Source organism: Mus pahari, chromosome 2 (assembly GCF_900095145.1).
Source record: "Mus pahari chromosome 2, PAHARI_EIJ_v1.1, whole genome shotgun sequence".
Classification (NCBI taxonomy): domain Eukaryota; kingdom Metazoa; phylum Chordata; class Mammalia; order Rodentia; family Muridae; genus Mus; species Mus pahari.
In genome coordinates, this window is record NC_034591.1 from 8,346,131 (window position 1) to 8,361,755 (window position 15,625).

Sequence of the window (15,625 nt, forward strand, 5' to 3'; positions counted from 1 at the left end):
TTGATTGTGAGAGGAGTCCTGTCTTTTCTGCCAAGAAAAGTTCAGATCATCAAACAGGAATTGTCTTCCGGATTTAAAGTGTTTAGAGGAGGTGGTACAAAACAGAATACAGAGAAGATTCCAGGAAATGTAGAGGGTGTTCTCTTATAGCTTTTATACAACTCTTACCCAAATCCCATAATACCACTAGATGTCAGGGATCTTGAAAGAAACGTAAAAGAGGAAATTTAGACCCCACAGACAGCATGCCTATATGGCAGAGAATTAATGAGGTCCAACTCGCTTCCGAATACATGATTGTGCCCCACAGAGAACTGAGTCACCCCTCACCAGTTCATGAGAACATAAGAACACCCTTTTCTTTTAATTCTGGTCCTTGACACTCAGCAGGGACTTTTGTGAACTTTGTCATCTTCCTCTGCCCTTGAAGCCAGCACAAGGGAAGTGGATCTAATTAAGAAGAGGTGGTGCGTTGCAGAGTCAGCCACTGCCTTTCAGAAGCTGCAAAACCACCACTGGCACTTTTAAATTTGGAGTATCCTTTCGCGAATCCCCTGTTGTAATTTATAATTCTCAGTGGACCTATATTTGTCTTGAACTGATCGTTTATATGGGCTTTCCAAGGAATTTCTTCACTACACTTGTTGTAGAGCTGGAGAAGGGGGTGGCTGAACCCAGGGGGGGGGTTGCGTGGAGGCGGGAATAATCTCTAAGGGGGCTTTAAAACCTTCCGTGGTTAAAGTTACACTGATGCGAGAATACACACACACACACACACACACACACACACACACACACGCACTGCACAAGTTCAGTAAGGCAGTATAATGAGCATGGACTGTAAATTCTGTAGGTAGCCAAATTCAATTAAAAAAAAAAATCACAATTGCTCCCCCAAAATGGCTATAAAACAACGCTTGCCTCGGGAGGTAAATTTATAGCCCCATGCCTCTCCCAGGCACGCCGGAGGGTTCTGCTCCCGGCTCTAATCTCTGCGAGATGTTTTTTGCATGTGTTGTGTGACAAGAGAGAAGGGGAGTGGGTTGAGCTCGCTCCTCTCCCATTGTCAGCGCGTCTAGTGAGTGTTGGGAAAACCTGTCCGCGGGATCCTGTGTCATCTCTCCCTGCTTGTGCACGGGAAAAGTCCGCGCTGCTCACGGCTGCACGCTCCCCCTCTCTCTCTTTCTCTGTTTCCCTTTCATTCTGCTTCCTCGGAGCCGAATGAGCAGGGAGAGGGAGTAGGATATCAGTGGAGCGGAGATAAAAGGAACTGCTTCTTAAGCGCCACTGCCGCAGCCCTTGTTAATTTTTTTTTTTTTTCTTCTTTCCACACAACAGTTGTGCCTCATTATCCGGTGCCTGGCTCGGTTTTTCTTTTCTTTCTTTTTCTTTTCCTTTTCTTCTTCTTCTTTTTTTTTTTCTTTTTTTTTTTTCTTTTTTGAGGGTTTGAAGTTTCTGTGATTCCGTGACTGTTACAGAAGAGACGTTAGTGTTGCCATGAGGTCTTGATTGTCTGCATTTATGAATGAAACTGACCTAAATCACCTGTTACCTCCAGTTTCCAGATTGTTTGAACTTCTCTGGCCGTACAATACAGGAAGGAAGGCTGCAGCAGCTCAGAGACCTCCAGCGTCTGCAGCATGGGCTGGTTCCCTGGGATTGCCTGTCTTTTCTGGGGTGTATTACTTACAGCCAGAGCAAACTATGCAAACGGAAAGAACAATGTGCCAAGACTGAAATTATCGTACAAAGGTAAAGCTTCCCTTTTATTTTATCTGGCTATCTTTGTAATGCCTCCTTCTTTCTTTCCTTGAACTCTCAACGCTAACCATCAAAGCTTTAGTTTAACCTGAGAAACCTGTGTCATTTGGTGAAAATTTCCGTGGAAATTTAAACACTTTCCCTTAAACAACAAAAAAAGCATGTCTTCTGTTTGATATGTGACAACTTAAATGCAAACAAAGAACATTTAATCACAGTGAGCTAGCTGTGTGCTTGCTCCGTGCATGCTGATCTGGGTACCTTCTGATCATTCTTATGTGCTGTTTATTCTTCTTACTTTACTTCTATTAAAATATTTTTTAAATGACTGACTACTCATGCAAAAGAATGCCTTCTTTATAGAAATTCATGCCTCACCTATCATAACCATTACAACGAACAGTACCTCCTTAGTTGTAGGCACTAAATGGTTAATCGTCATCATGAATATTCAGTTTGTTCAAATCTGACACTCAGATGCTTAACATAAGCAGTAGATCATGGTTTGCCAAGAGAATATAAACTGGGGAGAACAGGCTAGTTTTTCCACACTGTGTTATGATGGCGAAAAGACTGTGTTTCCCTAATTGGTGTAAAACTAGCCTTTGAAATAAAATGTTATTTAATTCCATATGTAGTTAAGTGAGAGAGAATTCAAAGGTTGATGTTCTCTAGTGACACAGCTAGTTACATGAACTTCTTTTTAAGTGTAAATTTATAAAAGAGAACCCTGTGAGGTCATATGATACTTTCTGTTACAGATTCCTGTGTGTGTGTGTGTGTGTGTGTGTGTGTGTGTGTGTGTGTGTTTTCAGATGACAATTTTAAAGAAAATATTTGTTCTATATTTGTTTGGATAAATTTCAAAGACTGATGGGTAAAGTAATGGTAAAACAATTCCTGAAGTGTGTGTGTGTGTGTGTGTGTGTGTGTGTGTGTGTGTGTGTATACAAAACTTTTAGTTTCAGAGGGTATTTCTCTAACTCAAGTCTTATTAAATGGAGTTTAAGATTAAATCATTATAACTCTTATAGCTTAACTCCCCAAGGTGCTGATTTCCTATGATTCTCAGGTTTCTTGGATGGGGGTGGGGCACTGAGTAGCTTCCACCTCTGCTGTATATTCAGCTTACTTGTAGAGTATTCCATGAAGAGTATTGGCTAATTCTAGTCACACTTCCTTTTTATACATGACTGTCACAAAGAAAACGTATTGCTAATTTTCACATGATAGAGGACAACTTTTTCTGAATTCTTTAGTGTGAATAAGGATATCAATTAAGAAACAGGAATAGTTTTCTCACTTTGCATGAGAAAATTAAACACCTATTAGTGTGTGTATTTGGAGTCAACTTAGGATAGAATGTTGACTTGGAAAATTATTTTTAGTATAATATTTCATTGAACATCTAATTGCATATAGATTTAATGCAAAATAAGCAGATTATTACATGAGTATTGAAAAATCACATAGTATACATTAACTATTTCATTAAGTCTCTACTGTATTTCTATATAACTATATTGTAATTAGCTATATATCATATAAACTAATGTACATTTTCATTGGTCTTTGATTTGTGTCATTGAGAAGATAACATAAAACTATTTATAGATTGTTAGTTTATCTTATTCAAGCTTATACTTCTTCTAAGTTTCACATTCAACTTTGATTTTTAAAAATGCGATTCTTGGGTTTGGGTCTCTAAGATGTCAAATGGCCTCATGCTACAATTTGGTATCAGCAAATTTGAAATAATAAAATACATTTTTAAGAATCTAATAGTCTTAGGAAGAGTTTTATAATTGTTGAATAAATTATAAAATAAGATTAAAATTCACTATAATTCCCTATTTTGTGAAAATTTTTATTTTCTAGCCAATAATTCTTGTTAATCAGATGGGAGGCACCTGTCATATCTAGTCATTCAAATCATGTAGATAGTGTGGAATTGAAACTGCCCTTTTTTTAGGGACATATGTTTAAACTTGTCTGCTGATGAGTGCTGTACACATTATCAAGAGACATATATGCAACACTGTCTCTGTAAGTCTTACAGTCTCTCCCTATGGTGGGATTTTTTTTTTTTTTTTTTTTTGTGCTTTCCTTTAAATTTATATCTTCCTCAGAGCTCTATAAGGACCCTATTGCTAGACCAAGAGCTTGGCAGTTTGATAAAATAAATTGCAAAGTGAACGACAGCAAGGGATAAGAGGAAGAGTTCCAGCAGCAGATTTCTTTTTATTGGTGTGTCTTTACCTTTGATTCTCTTCACACACACTTGTTTTGCCAAAGCACATGCCTGATAATCAATCACCAAGACCGCTTCTAACTATGAGAGAGATTTTCCTTTTTTAAATCTAATTCTTTTTTTTTTCTGACTTAATTAGATGTCAAACACAGTTAAAATATCTACTGCATCACTCTTAAAAATATTGCGGCATGCCTCATGAAGAGTTAAATCCCTGCCAACCTGAATTTCCCATGGTCACTTGTCTTCAAAGATCCACCATTAACTCTGTCATTGCTCAGGTTGCCAAGATGAATTCTCAGGCAATCACCGTGCTGGCTTCCTCCTTGTCATTCTGCCCGAGAGTAGATGAAAGAGATTTGATATGCTAAATGAGAAAGAGAAGTAAAGGCACTCAGGCGGCTTCTGGAGTGGATGTACTTACATATCTAATAAGGTACCTCTACTTTCTAGGAAAAGGGAGCTGAATAGATGTTTTCAGAACCATCTGGAGAAGTGATAATATTAGAAAAATGGGGTATGCTTTTCTCCTCTGAACCAGTCTGATTTAGAATCCTTGTGGGGGAAGAAAACGTGAGAACTCTGTAAATCTCAGCGTCACATAGAAATTATCCTCAAGAAACATTCACTGAGAGATGAGTCTGCCCTCCTTGAGTGTGTGAATTGTAACTGGCTAAATGTTCAATTACCCCCTCTTTTAAGTGTGTACATAACTGTTTATTTCATCTACAAAATTACTCAATTTTTCCGCTCTTATGAAATACTAAGAAATCATATGATCTTTCATCTGAGATGTATGGTACAATGAAATCTTCCGAAAAACCTGTATGATCCACAAGAAGAAAAAGGAGGGGGGAAGATTTGGGGGTTTAAACAAGTAACAAATGTTCCATCACTCAATGTAATGGTTTTTTTCCAGTACACTATGTGCCTCAGATTGAGAAGAAATCAAAGACACATGCAAGTCTCAGTATGATGGTGTCTGGTGAATCCAAAGGTTAAATCAATGATTTTAACCTTTCCTTCATAAGGGGAACTTAGTAAACAGCACTTAAGCTAAGGGAAGACATTTCAAAGGACTTTTTGTTATACCATTACTTTTTTCTCTTTCTAAGAAGCAAGTTATTAAGTTATTGTGAAATAAGACCACCTTTTAAATCATGCCAATTTTCACTAATTAAAATTTTAAATAAAAATTTCAAAAGTTGCTATATCTTTAGCTGGACATATTGTGATTACCTTAAAATAAATTAATATGATGGTTGGTTTATACAACTTTATTTCTTTCTGTGATGCAATTAAAAAATATTTAACAAGAAAGCATTAATATATCGTGTGGCAACTTTCATAAACATGCCACTACTATAAATAAACCTTCACATTTGATATTAATATTTATTGTCAAATAAGGAAATTTATGTAATCAACAATGTGAAAACTTTTCAATGTTAGTGATAAAACTACTTTAAATCACATATTGCAATATATATATATTCAACCTGTGGTTCACAACCCCTTTGGCTGTCACATATCAGACATTCTGCATTACAGATATTTACATTATGATTCATGACACTAGCAAAAATACAGTTATGAAGTAGCAATAAAACAATTTTAAGGTTGAGGCCCATCACACCAAGAGGAAATATATTAAAGGGTCACAGCATTAGGAAAGTTAAGAACCACTTATTAGACTCTATGCTTTATATACATAATATTAGTGTCATATGCATATATATGTATATATATATATATATATATACATATATATATGATTTGACTTTCTAGATACTATTAAGATGTTTTAAGGAGCTCTTAAATACTCACACAATAACATAGCATGTTTTAATATTACATTAAAGTAAAATGCATCTAGAAATGTGTATTTACAATATACAGAGGCACACACACAGAATTATGAAGTTATAAATTATAATCCTTTCAACAACTTTCTCACCGCATGTTACTGGGTCTTTGATTTAATGAGTCTTTTTTAAAAATACGTTTCTTTATCAAATTGTATTTCCTTTCAAATCATATATTGACTCAAAAGTTTTGAAATTAAGATGGTGATAACTAGATTTTTGACAAATCTATGCAAGTCATATTTTAACAAAAATCATGAAATTTGAACATATAATAACACACAAATGTATCCTATCATTCAACTCTGGTGACATCAAGTAAAGGCTCCTGAAAGTCCTCAATTTGTGGCCCTTCTGTTAAATTTGTCAAGCAGATTGACCTTTGAAGTGGCAGTAAATATAATATAGACTTTAAGAAACAGAAAACCACTGAGACTGTGAAACTATTGTGTAGAACTCTAGAACATGACAATTTATAATAATTAAACCTGAAGTATGAATGGATTAGGTTTGAGATTTCTGACTTCATGTAGAAGGTATAAGCAATAGGATTTATTCTAGTGAGTTAATGAACTAAACAGGCATAGGTCTGTGGTGTCAACTATTTGATTTCTGATACTTGATTATCAGAATATACTTATCATACACAGTATGGTTTAGGTTCAATTATATTTAAAAGACACATAAAAAGTTTGCAATTCAAGGCTCATTAAGGGATAAATTTAAGTAGAAATAATAGAAATGATTATATATATATCCCTACTTCCAAAAACAAATTTTAAAATGTTGGGTGGAGATATCATTAGTATGAGCATATAATTTTTATAGACTAAATCTTGTGTCATATTTCTGGATGTATACTTAAAAATCTTATAATTTAAATTGGTATCTGTGAGAAAATTTGTGGTGTTATTTCTTATCCAGAGTTTTTTCATTTAAACATCCATGAGTCATAGTTTTAAAAGTTTTAAGACAAAAATCAAGATTTTTTCCTAAGCAAAATTTCTACTTGGATTTGTCTAAATCTTAAGTTACCACTGTGAAAATAAATTCTGAATTGCTCATCATCTAACAACATTAGTTTACTAAGTCCTCATACTACTTCTTGGCAATCTATGTAGTAACAAAATTTCTATTACCAAACTTCATGAAAAATTCTATAGTCATGTGATCCATACCCACCAGGTTATATGTCAACCTCGAAAACTATGTCAACACTGTGCTGAGTTTTTTTACTTGGGTTAAGCCTTGTTCTGGAAAGATCAACTAGAAGTTGTAAACAAAAGTAAGAGTAAGTGTGAATCTAGATGCCCTTTACCCTTCCAGGCTTCCAGGGTACTATTTAAAGGAATTACCATGATTTGCAGTTCTATGCTCCCACTAATAGGTGGCAGTAGCAATTTGTGACAGCTCTCTCATTAGTTTGAAAATAGGCAGGCTGCTAGGATAAAGACACACAGAGTAACATTGTAAAGGCCAAGCCTGGGAAAACTAACACAAGAGTCATGGTATGGAACGTGAGCTGAGGGAACATGGGTGAGGGTGGAATTTAACTGAGGGTTTTGAAGTGCTCTTCAGGGTGAACATATTAGCACATTTCCCCACATACAAGTAAGTGGCTCTAAGTATGAAAAGATCTATACATTTTAATTTAAATGAAAATTATATTAAAAATGTATCCACAAAATATAAAATTATCCATAGTTAAATAACCTAAAGAGTGAATTTGTGATTACAGACAATTATATTAGGGTAAAACAGGTGTGTGTGTGTGTGTGTGTGTGTGTGTGTGTGTGTGTTGGACAATTTACATATGCACATATTTACATGGATTATAAAATGTGCTTATAAGGAAGAATAATCCTGCATATGATAGATTTTGGCCCATCATTTATATAATTAGAGAAGACCTAGTTAAGAATATAAAATAATATTTAGAAAGCTCCATTATAGTTTAAAATAACTACTTTTATAAATTTTATTGTGTTTTAACTGTAATTATAATCAAGCATATGGAAGAATCAGTAAATTCTATCAAACACAAATAACTTTGAATGTCTCCAGCTACTATCTTTCTATTGCCAAGACATAAACATCTGTATAAATAGGAAATTCACACACTAGTCCCAAACAGTAACAAAGCTGGACTCTGTCAAACTCAGGATAAGAAAATATACAATTTATACTTGAACTAGGGAAGGAAGATAAGCAAAAATAAAATTCTGTTGATAAATATGAAGAATGATTGGCTCTTTCTATTTTCTACAGTCAATGTAAAACATAGAAAGACACTAATCTGGTGATCTTTGTCACCCGTTGAATGAGTCACTAAAACTGTATCTTTAAGTTTCCTTTCCTTAAATATGGCATGGGAAACAGTGTTAACTAAACTGTATAGTGATAATGTATAGCTACAATTACAAATTTGTGTATAGATGAATTACAACAGGACCCACTTGAGTGTTCATAAGAAAACTAGGGAAAGTCTATTGAATATGTCTAATGAGTATTTAGTTCTTTGAAAGTGCTTACATGAATCATCTTTTTTCTGCTACAATGTGATGTTTGCAAGGCTAGATATTGTTAGTTGGTGTTTTTATATGTTCTCTGGTTAGAACAGTCACTCTTTGTTGGTTGATTTTGTGCGTTTTTGCCACCCTTTGTTGTCTATCTGAGGTATGTACCTTGATAAAACATAATTCCTTTAGTATATAACTAAAAATGTAAATTGGTAGTCAGTGAATTCAACAGTATGGTGGTGATAGTTAATTTTAATTGCTGAATAAACACAGCCTACTATCACCTAACAAAAAGACTTTAAAAGGGATTGCCTATGGGCATGTCTATGGAGGATTCTCTTCAATTAATTGATGGAGGAAGACACAGTTTACTGTGGGTAGCACCATTCCTTAGGCAAAGGATCCTTAACTACATAATATAGAAGGTATTTAGCTGAGCATAAAGCTAGGAAGAAAGCAAGTGAGCATTTATGCATTAATTTCTTTTAATTCTTTTGATTTTTGGTTCTGTGGCTGTTATATGACTAACTTTAATGCTTCTCTTACTTCCCCCACAACAATGGACTACAAGATGGAATTGTTAGAAATCCATTTGTTCCCTAGTTGCTTTGCTTTTTTTCTTTCATTGCATTTTATCATATTAACAAAAATGAAACTAAGAAAATAGGAACATTTGGTTTAGGAAGCCTGTGAGAACAGAATATCTCCTTACACGGTAGCTCCTTACAAGTCAAACTTCTAGGACCATACCAGAAAGTGTCTGGTTATTTTGTCATCTACAGTTCTGAGATAGGAAATATAAGACTATGCATGAAGACTCTAATGACTGAACTGAAAAGATTCTGTCATCCTTTTTGCATAAATACTTGATTTTCCTTATTCTGTTGAGGTACATACAGGAAGGAAAGAGAAATGGAAGAAGGGAAGGAGGGAAGAGAGAAAAGGGGAGAAAGGAGAAATCTCACACCAAATAGTGACTAAAGTGTCCTGTCTTCAGCCAGTGGAGTTCAGGGTTTGTCAACAAATCACTTCTCTAAATGAGGTTAGGAGTGTAACCAAGACCAGACCATGAGATTTTTAAATTATCCACATGGAGAGAAGCAACCTGGCTTTGCTCTCTGACAGTTTGTTAAATGCACCATCTCAGATCCTCCCTTGCTTTCTCTTCTGTGCTTATCTAGAGAAATGGTTTCTCACTACCTCTGTTGCTACAGAATGCCAGCCCTCCCCTCCATCAGTCAGCCCTTGTTCTTGAGCATCCTCTCTTTCTGGGCGGTGAAGGAGAAAGGAAGGAGCCACAAGAACCTTTTCTAAAGTATGAATCCACACAGCACACCTTAAGTTCTTTGTTTAACTTTTCGATCTCAAATAATTGAGAAGACAGGAGTTCTTTAGCCTGTTTAACAGTTCCACAGTTTGGTAATTGTAAACCAACATCATTTATAATGTTTGATGGAAGATTCTTTAAAACCTGACAACCAAGTTGAAATTTCAGGAAGGGACAGTAACCTAGATTCCAAAGTACATTTATGTACAAGTATAGTGATTAAGCATTAAGTACTTGGTAAAGATAAAGTTGTTCTCGTTTGAGGTTAAATCCAAATTATTGGAATACCATTGGCTATTCAGAATGTACATCATGAATTTTAAAGGTTTTATCTTTAAACTTGAAATCTTGAGGAAGCAAACATTTCTGTGTTTTTTACCATCATATATGAGTTGGCTTAAAAGAAATAAATTTTAATCACCTCTGTTGGCTTCTTCATCACAAAATGTGTTGTTGAGATTTTTTTCTAAATTTTATTTAATTTTTTTTACACTCTAGATTTTATCCCCTCCCAGTCTACCCTCTGACTGTACCAGATTCCATACTTCCTTCCCACCTCACCCCCCATCTCCTTGAGGATGTCTACACATCTTCAATCCCCCACCCTCACCTCACCAGACCTCCCCACTCCCTGGGGCCTCCAGAATTTTGAGAGTTCTTACTCTCTATATGACAGATGCATATAAAGGGCCACATAGCCTGGGTATTATGTTTCTTTATGAATGAATTATTTTTGGGTAAAACAATAATTTAGAATGGCTTCTAAAGAAGATGGCATTACATTTACTGAAGTATCTATGGAGCTTCTGAAACACAGTATAAGAAAATCAGTATTGAGTGGCCAGGAAGGCAAAAAAGGAGAATGGAGTGTTTGCCACCATCCAAAGCCTTCCTTATGTTTTAGTGTTCTTTTTATTTTAAACTGTCATTACTATGTGATTTATAACTTATAAATGTTATACAGTAGACAACTGTAAGCTGCAATGTAGCAGGGTAGGAATTCTATGGATTTAATATGTAGATATCAAGATTGGCTTGAAAATGAGATTAATAGGGCCAAGTGGCTTATATTATAAGAATATTTCGCAGTGGGTTTATATATGTTTTCTTGGAGTACATTCAAGTGAGATTTCCTTTTAACTAAAGTAAGTCCCAGGGACTTGAACTTATGTATCTACTGTAAGAGCTTCTGCTACTATAGTTCCTTGAAACTACAAACTACATTGATCTCAAATGCTGGTTTCATCTTCTCTTCTAAGTAATTCTAATTTCTCTTGCTTTGCACTATTGTTTAGCCAACTTGCTTTTAAGAGGAGGCCACTTATGCTGTCACCGGATTTCTATTACTTCAGTTGTGGGTCTCCATGCTATACACTACTATCTTTCAACCTGAAAGCATCCCTTGTGTATATGCTAGCCCCCATAGTGCTTGGTTATCATTTGAGATGTTTCTCTGGCTCGATCGCCTCCTAACATAAAATAAGAATTTCAAAACAAACAGGGTTGTAAAACCTTGAAACATTTTAATATTATCAGAGGCCAGGATTCAGATTAATATTTATTTCAATACAGACCAAAAAGTACTTCTTAGCTCAATACTATCATTTTAATGGGTTTTTATTTGCATAATACAAATACACACACACATTGTGTCTAATTCTCAAATGGGAGGAAGTCACAGAATGCTGCTTTCTTTTTCACTCTATATTTAATTTGGAACTTTGAAACATGGAAAGTCAATCATGTGACTACGGGAAGAAGCAGTAATCTTGTAAGATTGTGTAGCATTTGCTTCATGTCTTCAGCCTCTCACAGTTTAGGTTGGGATGTTTTCTTCTATTTATTATTATTGATTTTCCTGGACCACTTTCTATTTACTAATTCTATTGTCAAACTTCATTTGCTGTTCAGTCTTAGACATAGATGCTCCAGGAAGTTGCCAGTATCCAAATTCCAGGGACGTTTCATGGAGTCTCCCCAGCACTTTGCTTTAGAACATAGCCCTTATTGTCTTTATTCAGACATGGACATTATTATTGTCTATGCTCCATTGTGATACACAGAACATTTTTACTCTCAGGACCTTCAACCCTAATGTGTAAGATGTAACTGGAACTCAGTTTCTCTCCATATAATAATTCAAGTATGAATTATAGAGCCCAAGACACAAAAATCAAAATAACCCTGTGTTCTCTATGAAACATAAATCTACAACTTGCATCTGTCTGAGTATGCAAATGAATATCATTCAGTGAAGGTTATCCTTTGCAAAACAAAATTCTTTTAATTCTGCCTGAGGTGAATAGAAAGAATTTCCAGACCTAGAAAATTAAAGAATCATAATAACTATTTCTGGTTTCTTTTGGTAATATATTAAAATTAGCTATTTTTGACAAACTAGTCTTCAGCAGAACAAAAAGAAAAGGAAGTGCTCTAAAATAGTAACCGAAATGCTAATTTTCTTACTAACTTGTCCGCTTATACCTGGTGACCCCCATATATGCCTAGTCCCAAAGTCCTCTAGGCCATTTCTTCTCTTTCTAGTTAAGAAAAGCCCTTGTTATCATTTGACCCATTAGAACAATGAGAACCCTTAATTGCAATGTGTCGTTTTTGTCATTCCTGCCCACAGTTCTTTCTGATATTCAAAATCTCATAGCACCTTTATTGTATTAAAATCCCTATTGATTAAAGCCCCAAACCCATAGTGATCCGTTACAGTGATACAGGGACACTACAGGAGATTTCATGGTTGTCCATGTCTGAATAAAGATGAGAATGAGAAAGAGAGGTTGAAGCATCAACACATTAAATTATCATTTTGGCTCTTCTTTTTTGATGCCAATTTGAAGAAAAGTGTCTATGGTATTTTGGTTTCTCTGTTCACAGCCACATAGATATCAGAACATTAATTGTGGAATAGTCAATTTACTTACTTTAAGCTGATTGCGAAAAGGAGTTTAGTAATGCTAGAGTAATCTGTTTCATTAGGACTGAACTCAGTCTCTCTCTATTTTGACTCTTACCTTTAGATCTTCTGTCTACCTTTGGTAAGGCAACTGTCTTTAGTGTATACCTCCATGGGCACACTTAGGTACAATCTGGGTGGTATCATGTTGTGTAGAGCTAGTAAATAGGATGGAAGGGGACTTTCACAGTAGTCCTTTTAGCTGTGAGTAGTCATGGCCAGGTTGAACAAGGAAGCTCCTACCTCTTATGGAAACAGTTGCCCACAAATGTTGGCTATAGATTACATGTTTAATTCACATTTTCAACATTAAATAGCCAGTCATTTAATATTCCATAAAAAGCACCAGGAAATGACTAGTTTTATTTGTGTATCCTCTTGAACAGTATAATGATTGCTTTCAATATTATTTTGTTATGACTTGGTCAATAAAGGCACAACCCCATACTATCTTAAGGAACATTGAATCCTCATAGGAATAAACATGATATTTTTTGTATGTCCCTGAGTCTGAATGAAGCATTGTAGATCCAGAGGCTGAGTCTTTGTGACCAATTCTGTGAACCACCTGTGACTGCGAATAACCCATTTGCAGGAAAGAGGATATTCAGCCACTCGAGAAAATAAACTTATAGTCTGAAGCTGGTAAATAGGACGAAGAACATATTGAGAGTAACTTAAAGGGGCTTTTGTCTAGTAGAAGACACTGGGAATGCAGACTGAGAAGTCCAGACATCGTTAGAAAGGGAGGCGACACTAACCACCATTGGCTTTTAACGGATTTTTCAGCAGGACAGAACTCCTTTTGAAAACACTTTATGCACTAGCATGAATAAATTTCTGAGGTACTCTAGACAAAGATGAATTTTATTTCATTGTGGCTTTAGCTATATTACAATGCTCATAAACTATTTTACTTTCTGCCAGACATGTGGAAGTAATCAGTGTATGTAAATGATATGTGAAGGTGAGGTTCAGCCTTAGAGTAAGAAGTTGGACTGTCTGTGGCTATAAATTTTAACCACATCACAAAGACCAACTTTCCTTTTAACCGTAACTTAGATGTAAAAACAATCAGTGAAAAATTCGTAAAACTAGTATTGTTTTCTTAGTAAAGTCCTATAAATGTAAACTGTTTTAAAACATACTAGTCAAGGACTGTTTTGTTGTTTAATAGCTGTTAATGTACAGAGTTGTCACTCTACCTCTGGCAAACCATTTTCACTAAAGCTTGTGCCTCATACTAACTATAATTACTTTTTATAAAGATAAGTGATGATCTACTTTCTTCCTTTAATATTGTGTAAACTGTTCTCTGGGTAATATGTACTCCTGGTACATATGTGTATCTATCTAAATAGATTTAACATTTTAACAATCATGTATACATGTCCTGAAGCAAATCCTTTTGAAAAGGAAATAGATACAATGAAAGAATAATCATCCCCGTTCCATAAGATCATAACCACGCAATGTTTAGTCTCAATATGATTGTGTTCTGTCTCTTGGAAAATGCTTCTTATCAGACACTGTACACAATGCTAGATACTGTAATAGCACAAGTACAAAGCAATATAACCCATGAGGATAATAACACAAACACGCCAAGGAGTTGCACACACATATAACACACACAGACACACACACACACATAACACACACAGACACACACACACACACAAAACATACACAGACAACACAGAGACATACACATAACACACAGAGACACACAGAGACACATACACACACACATAACATACACAGACACACACAGAGACACACAAAGACACATACACACACACATAACACACACACACACACACACACACACACACACACCAAAAAGATTTTATAGTAGGTAGAGAAAACAGTAAAATAAAGTAGTAGCAATGATTTACATACTAGCTTACCATCTGTTTTATTTTTCTTCCTTTTATGGTTGTTTAGGCTTATTGTTGTTTTATTCAGTTTCAATTCTGCCAGATAATACCTTTCCCACTAAGCTTTGTCTCCAGGTTTCTTTCCATTTTTATGTAAAGATCCATTATAGAGTCATTCTTTTAATTACAAATTATTATAAATTTATGTCCACTATGCTCCAGATGTTCTTATTAGCAAAAGAAGAAGTAAAGTAATATTTGCTAGTGTTCACAAGAAGAGGCATTATATGTATATATGTAATATATGCTGATATATATGAGATATATAGGATATTATATATGTGTGTATATATGTACATATATAAAATTTTAAAAGTTAGAATTAATTCTACAGTGCCTTGGACAATTTTCAGTTGAGATTTTAGAGCTTATTTCCTACAGCGATGGGGAACAAAGTAAGGTAAGAATATGATCATGAAAAATGTTGTCAGATAGAAAAGTAATGGCTAAATATATGGCATAAAAATGTTGCAGAAGAGACAATAACATCTAGCTGCTCTGTGTGTGTGTGTGTGTGTGTGTGTGTGTGTGTGTGTGTGTGTGTACACTTCCAGTTGTTGCTGTTTTCTTTAGAGTTCTGGTGCACCTCTTATTTTCTTCCTGTTTCTTTTCTTTTCTTTTTCTCTTTCTTCTTACTAATCTTTTTTTGTATCCAGGAGGTTTTCTTTTAAAAGATTTAAATCTATGTCTAAATCTATTTCAAAGGAATGAGCATTTACTAAGTATGGCTGTACATTACTCATGGTAATAAATAGTGGGCCTTGAAAAACACATGGGATTAATGCCTGATCTCAAGAACCTTGCAACATGGTACTGAAGAAAACATGCCACACGATAATAAAGCAAATTGGCCTGCCACTCAAATACAAAGAACATGTGATTAAGTTCAGAGGTGACAATGAGTTCTTAATTATGCTACGGTGTGCAATTGAGCATAAAGAAAAAGGATTTAACAGGGAATGAAAATTAACCTGAATGCAAGGCTATCCATTTT

At 35.0% G+C, this 15,625-nt stretch overlaps 1 protein-coding gene across 1 annotated transcript in view; it reads left to right on the forward strand.

The window, feature by feature from the left end:
* Window positions 1-1,019: 1,019 nt before the first annotated feature.
* Window positions 1,020-15,625, forward strand: part of Sema3a (semaphorin 3A) — a 208,621-nt gene continuing 194,015 nt past the window's right edge. The window contains exon 1 of the mRNA XM_029535134.1: window positions 1,020-1,752. Within this exon, the coding sequence (XP_029390994.1) occupies window positions 1,641-1,752 (112 nt within the window). The 5' untranslated portion in view covers window positions 1,020-1,640. The remainder of the gene's footprint in view (window positions 1,753-15,625) is intronic.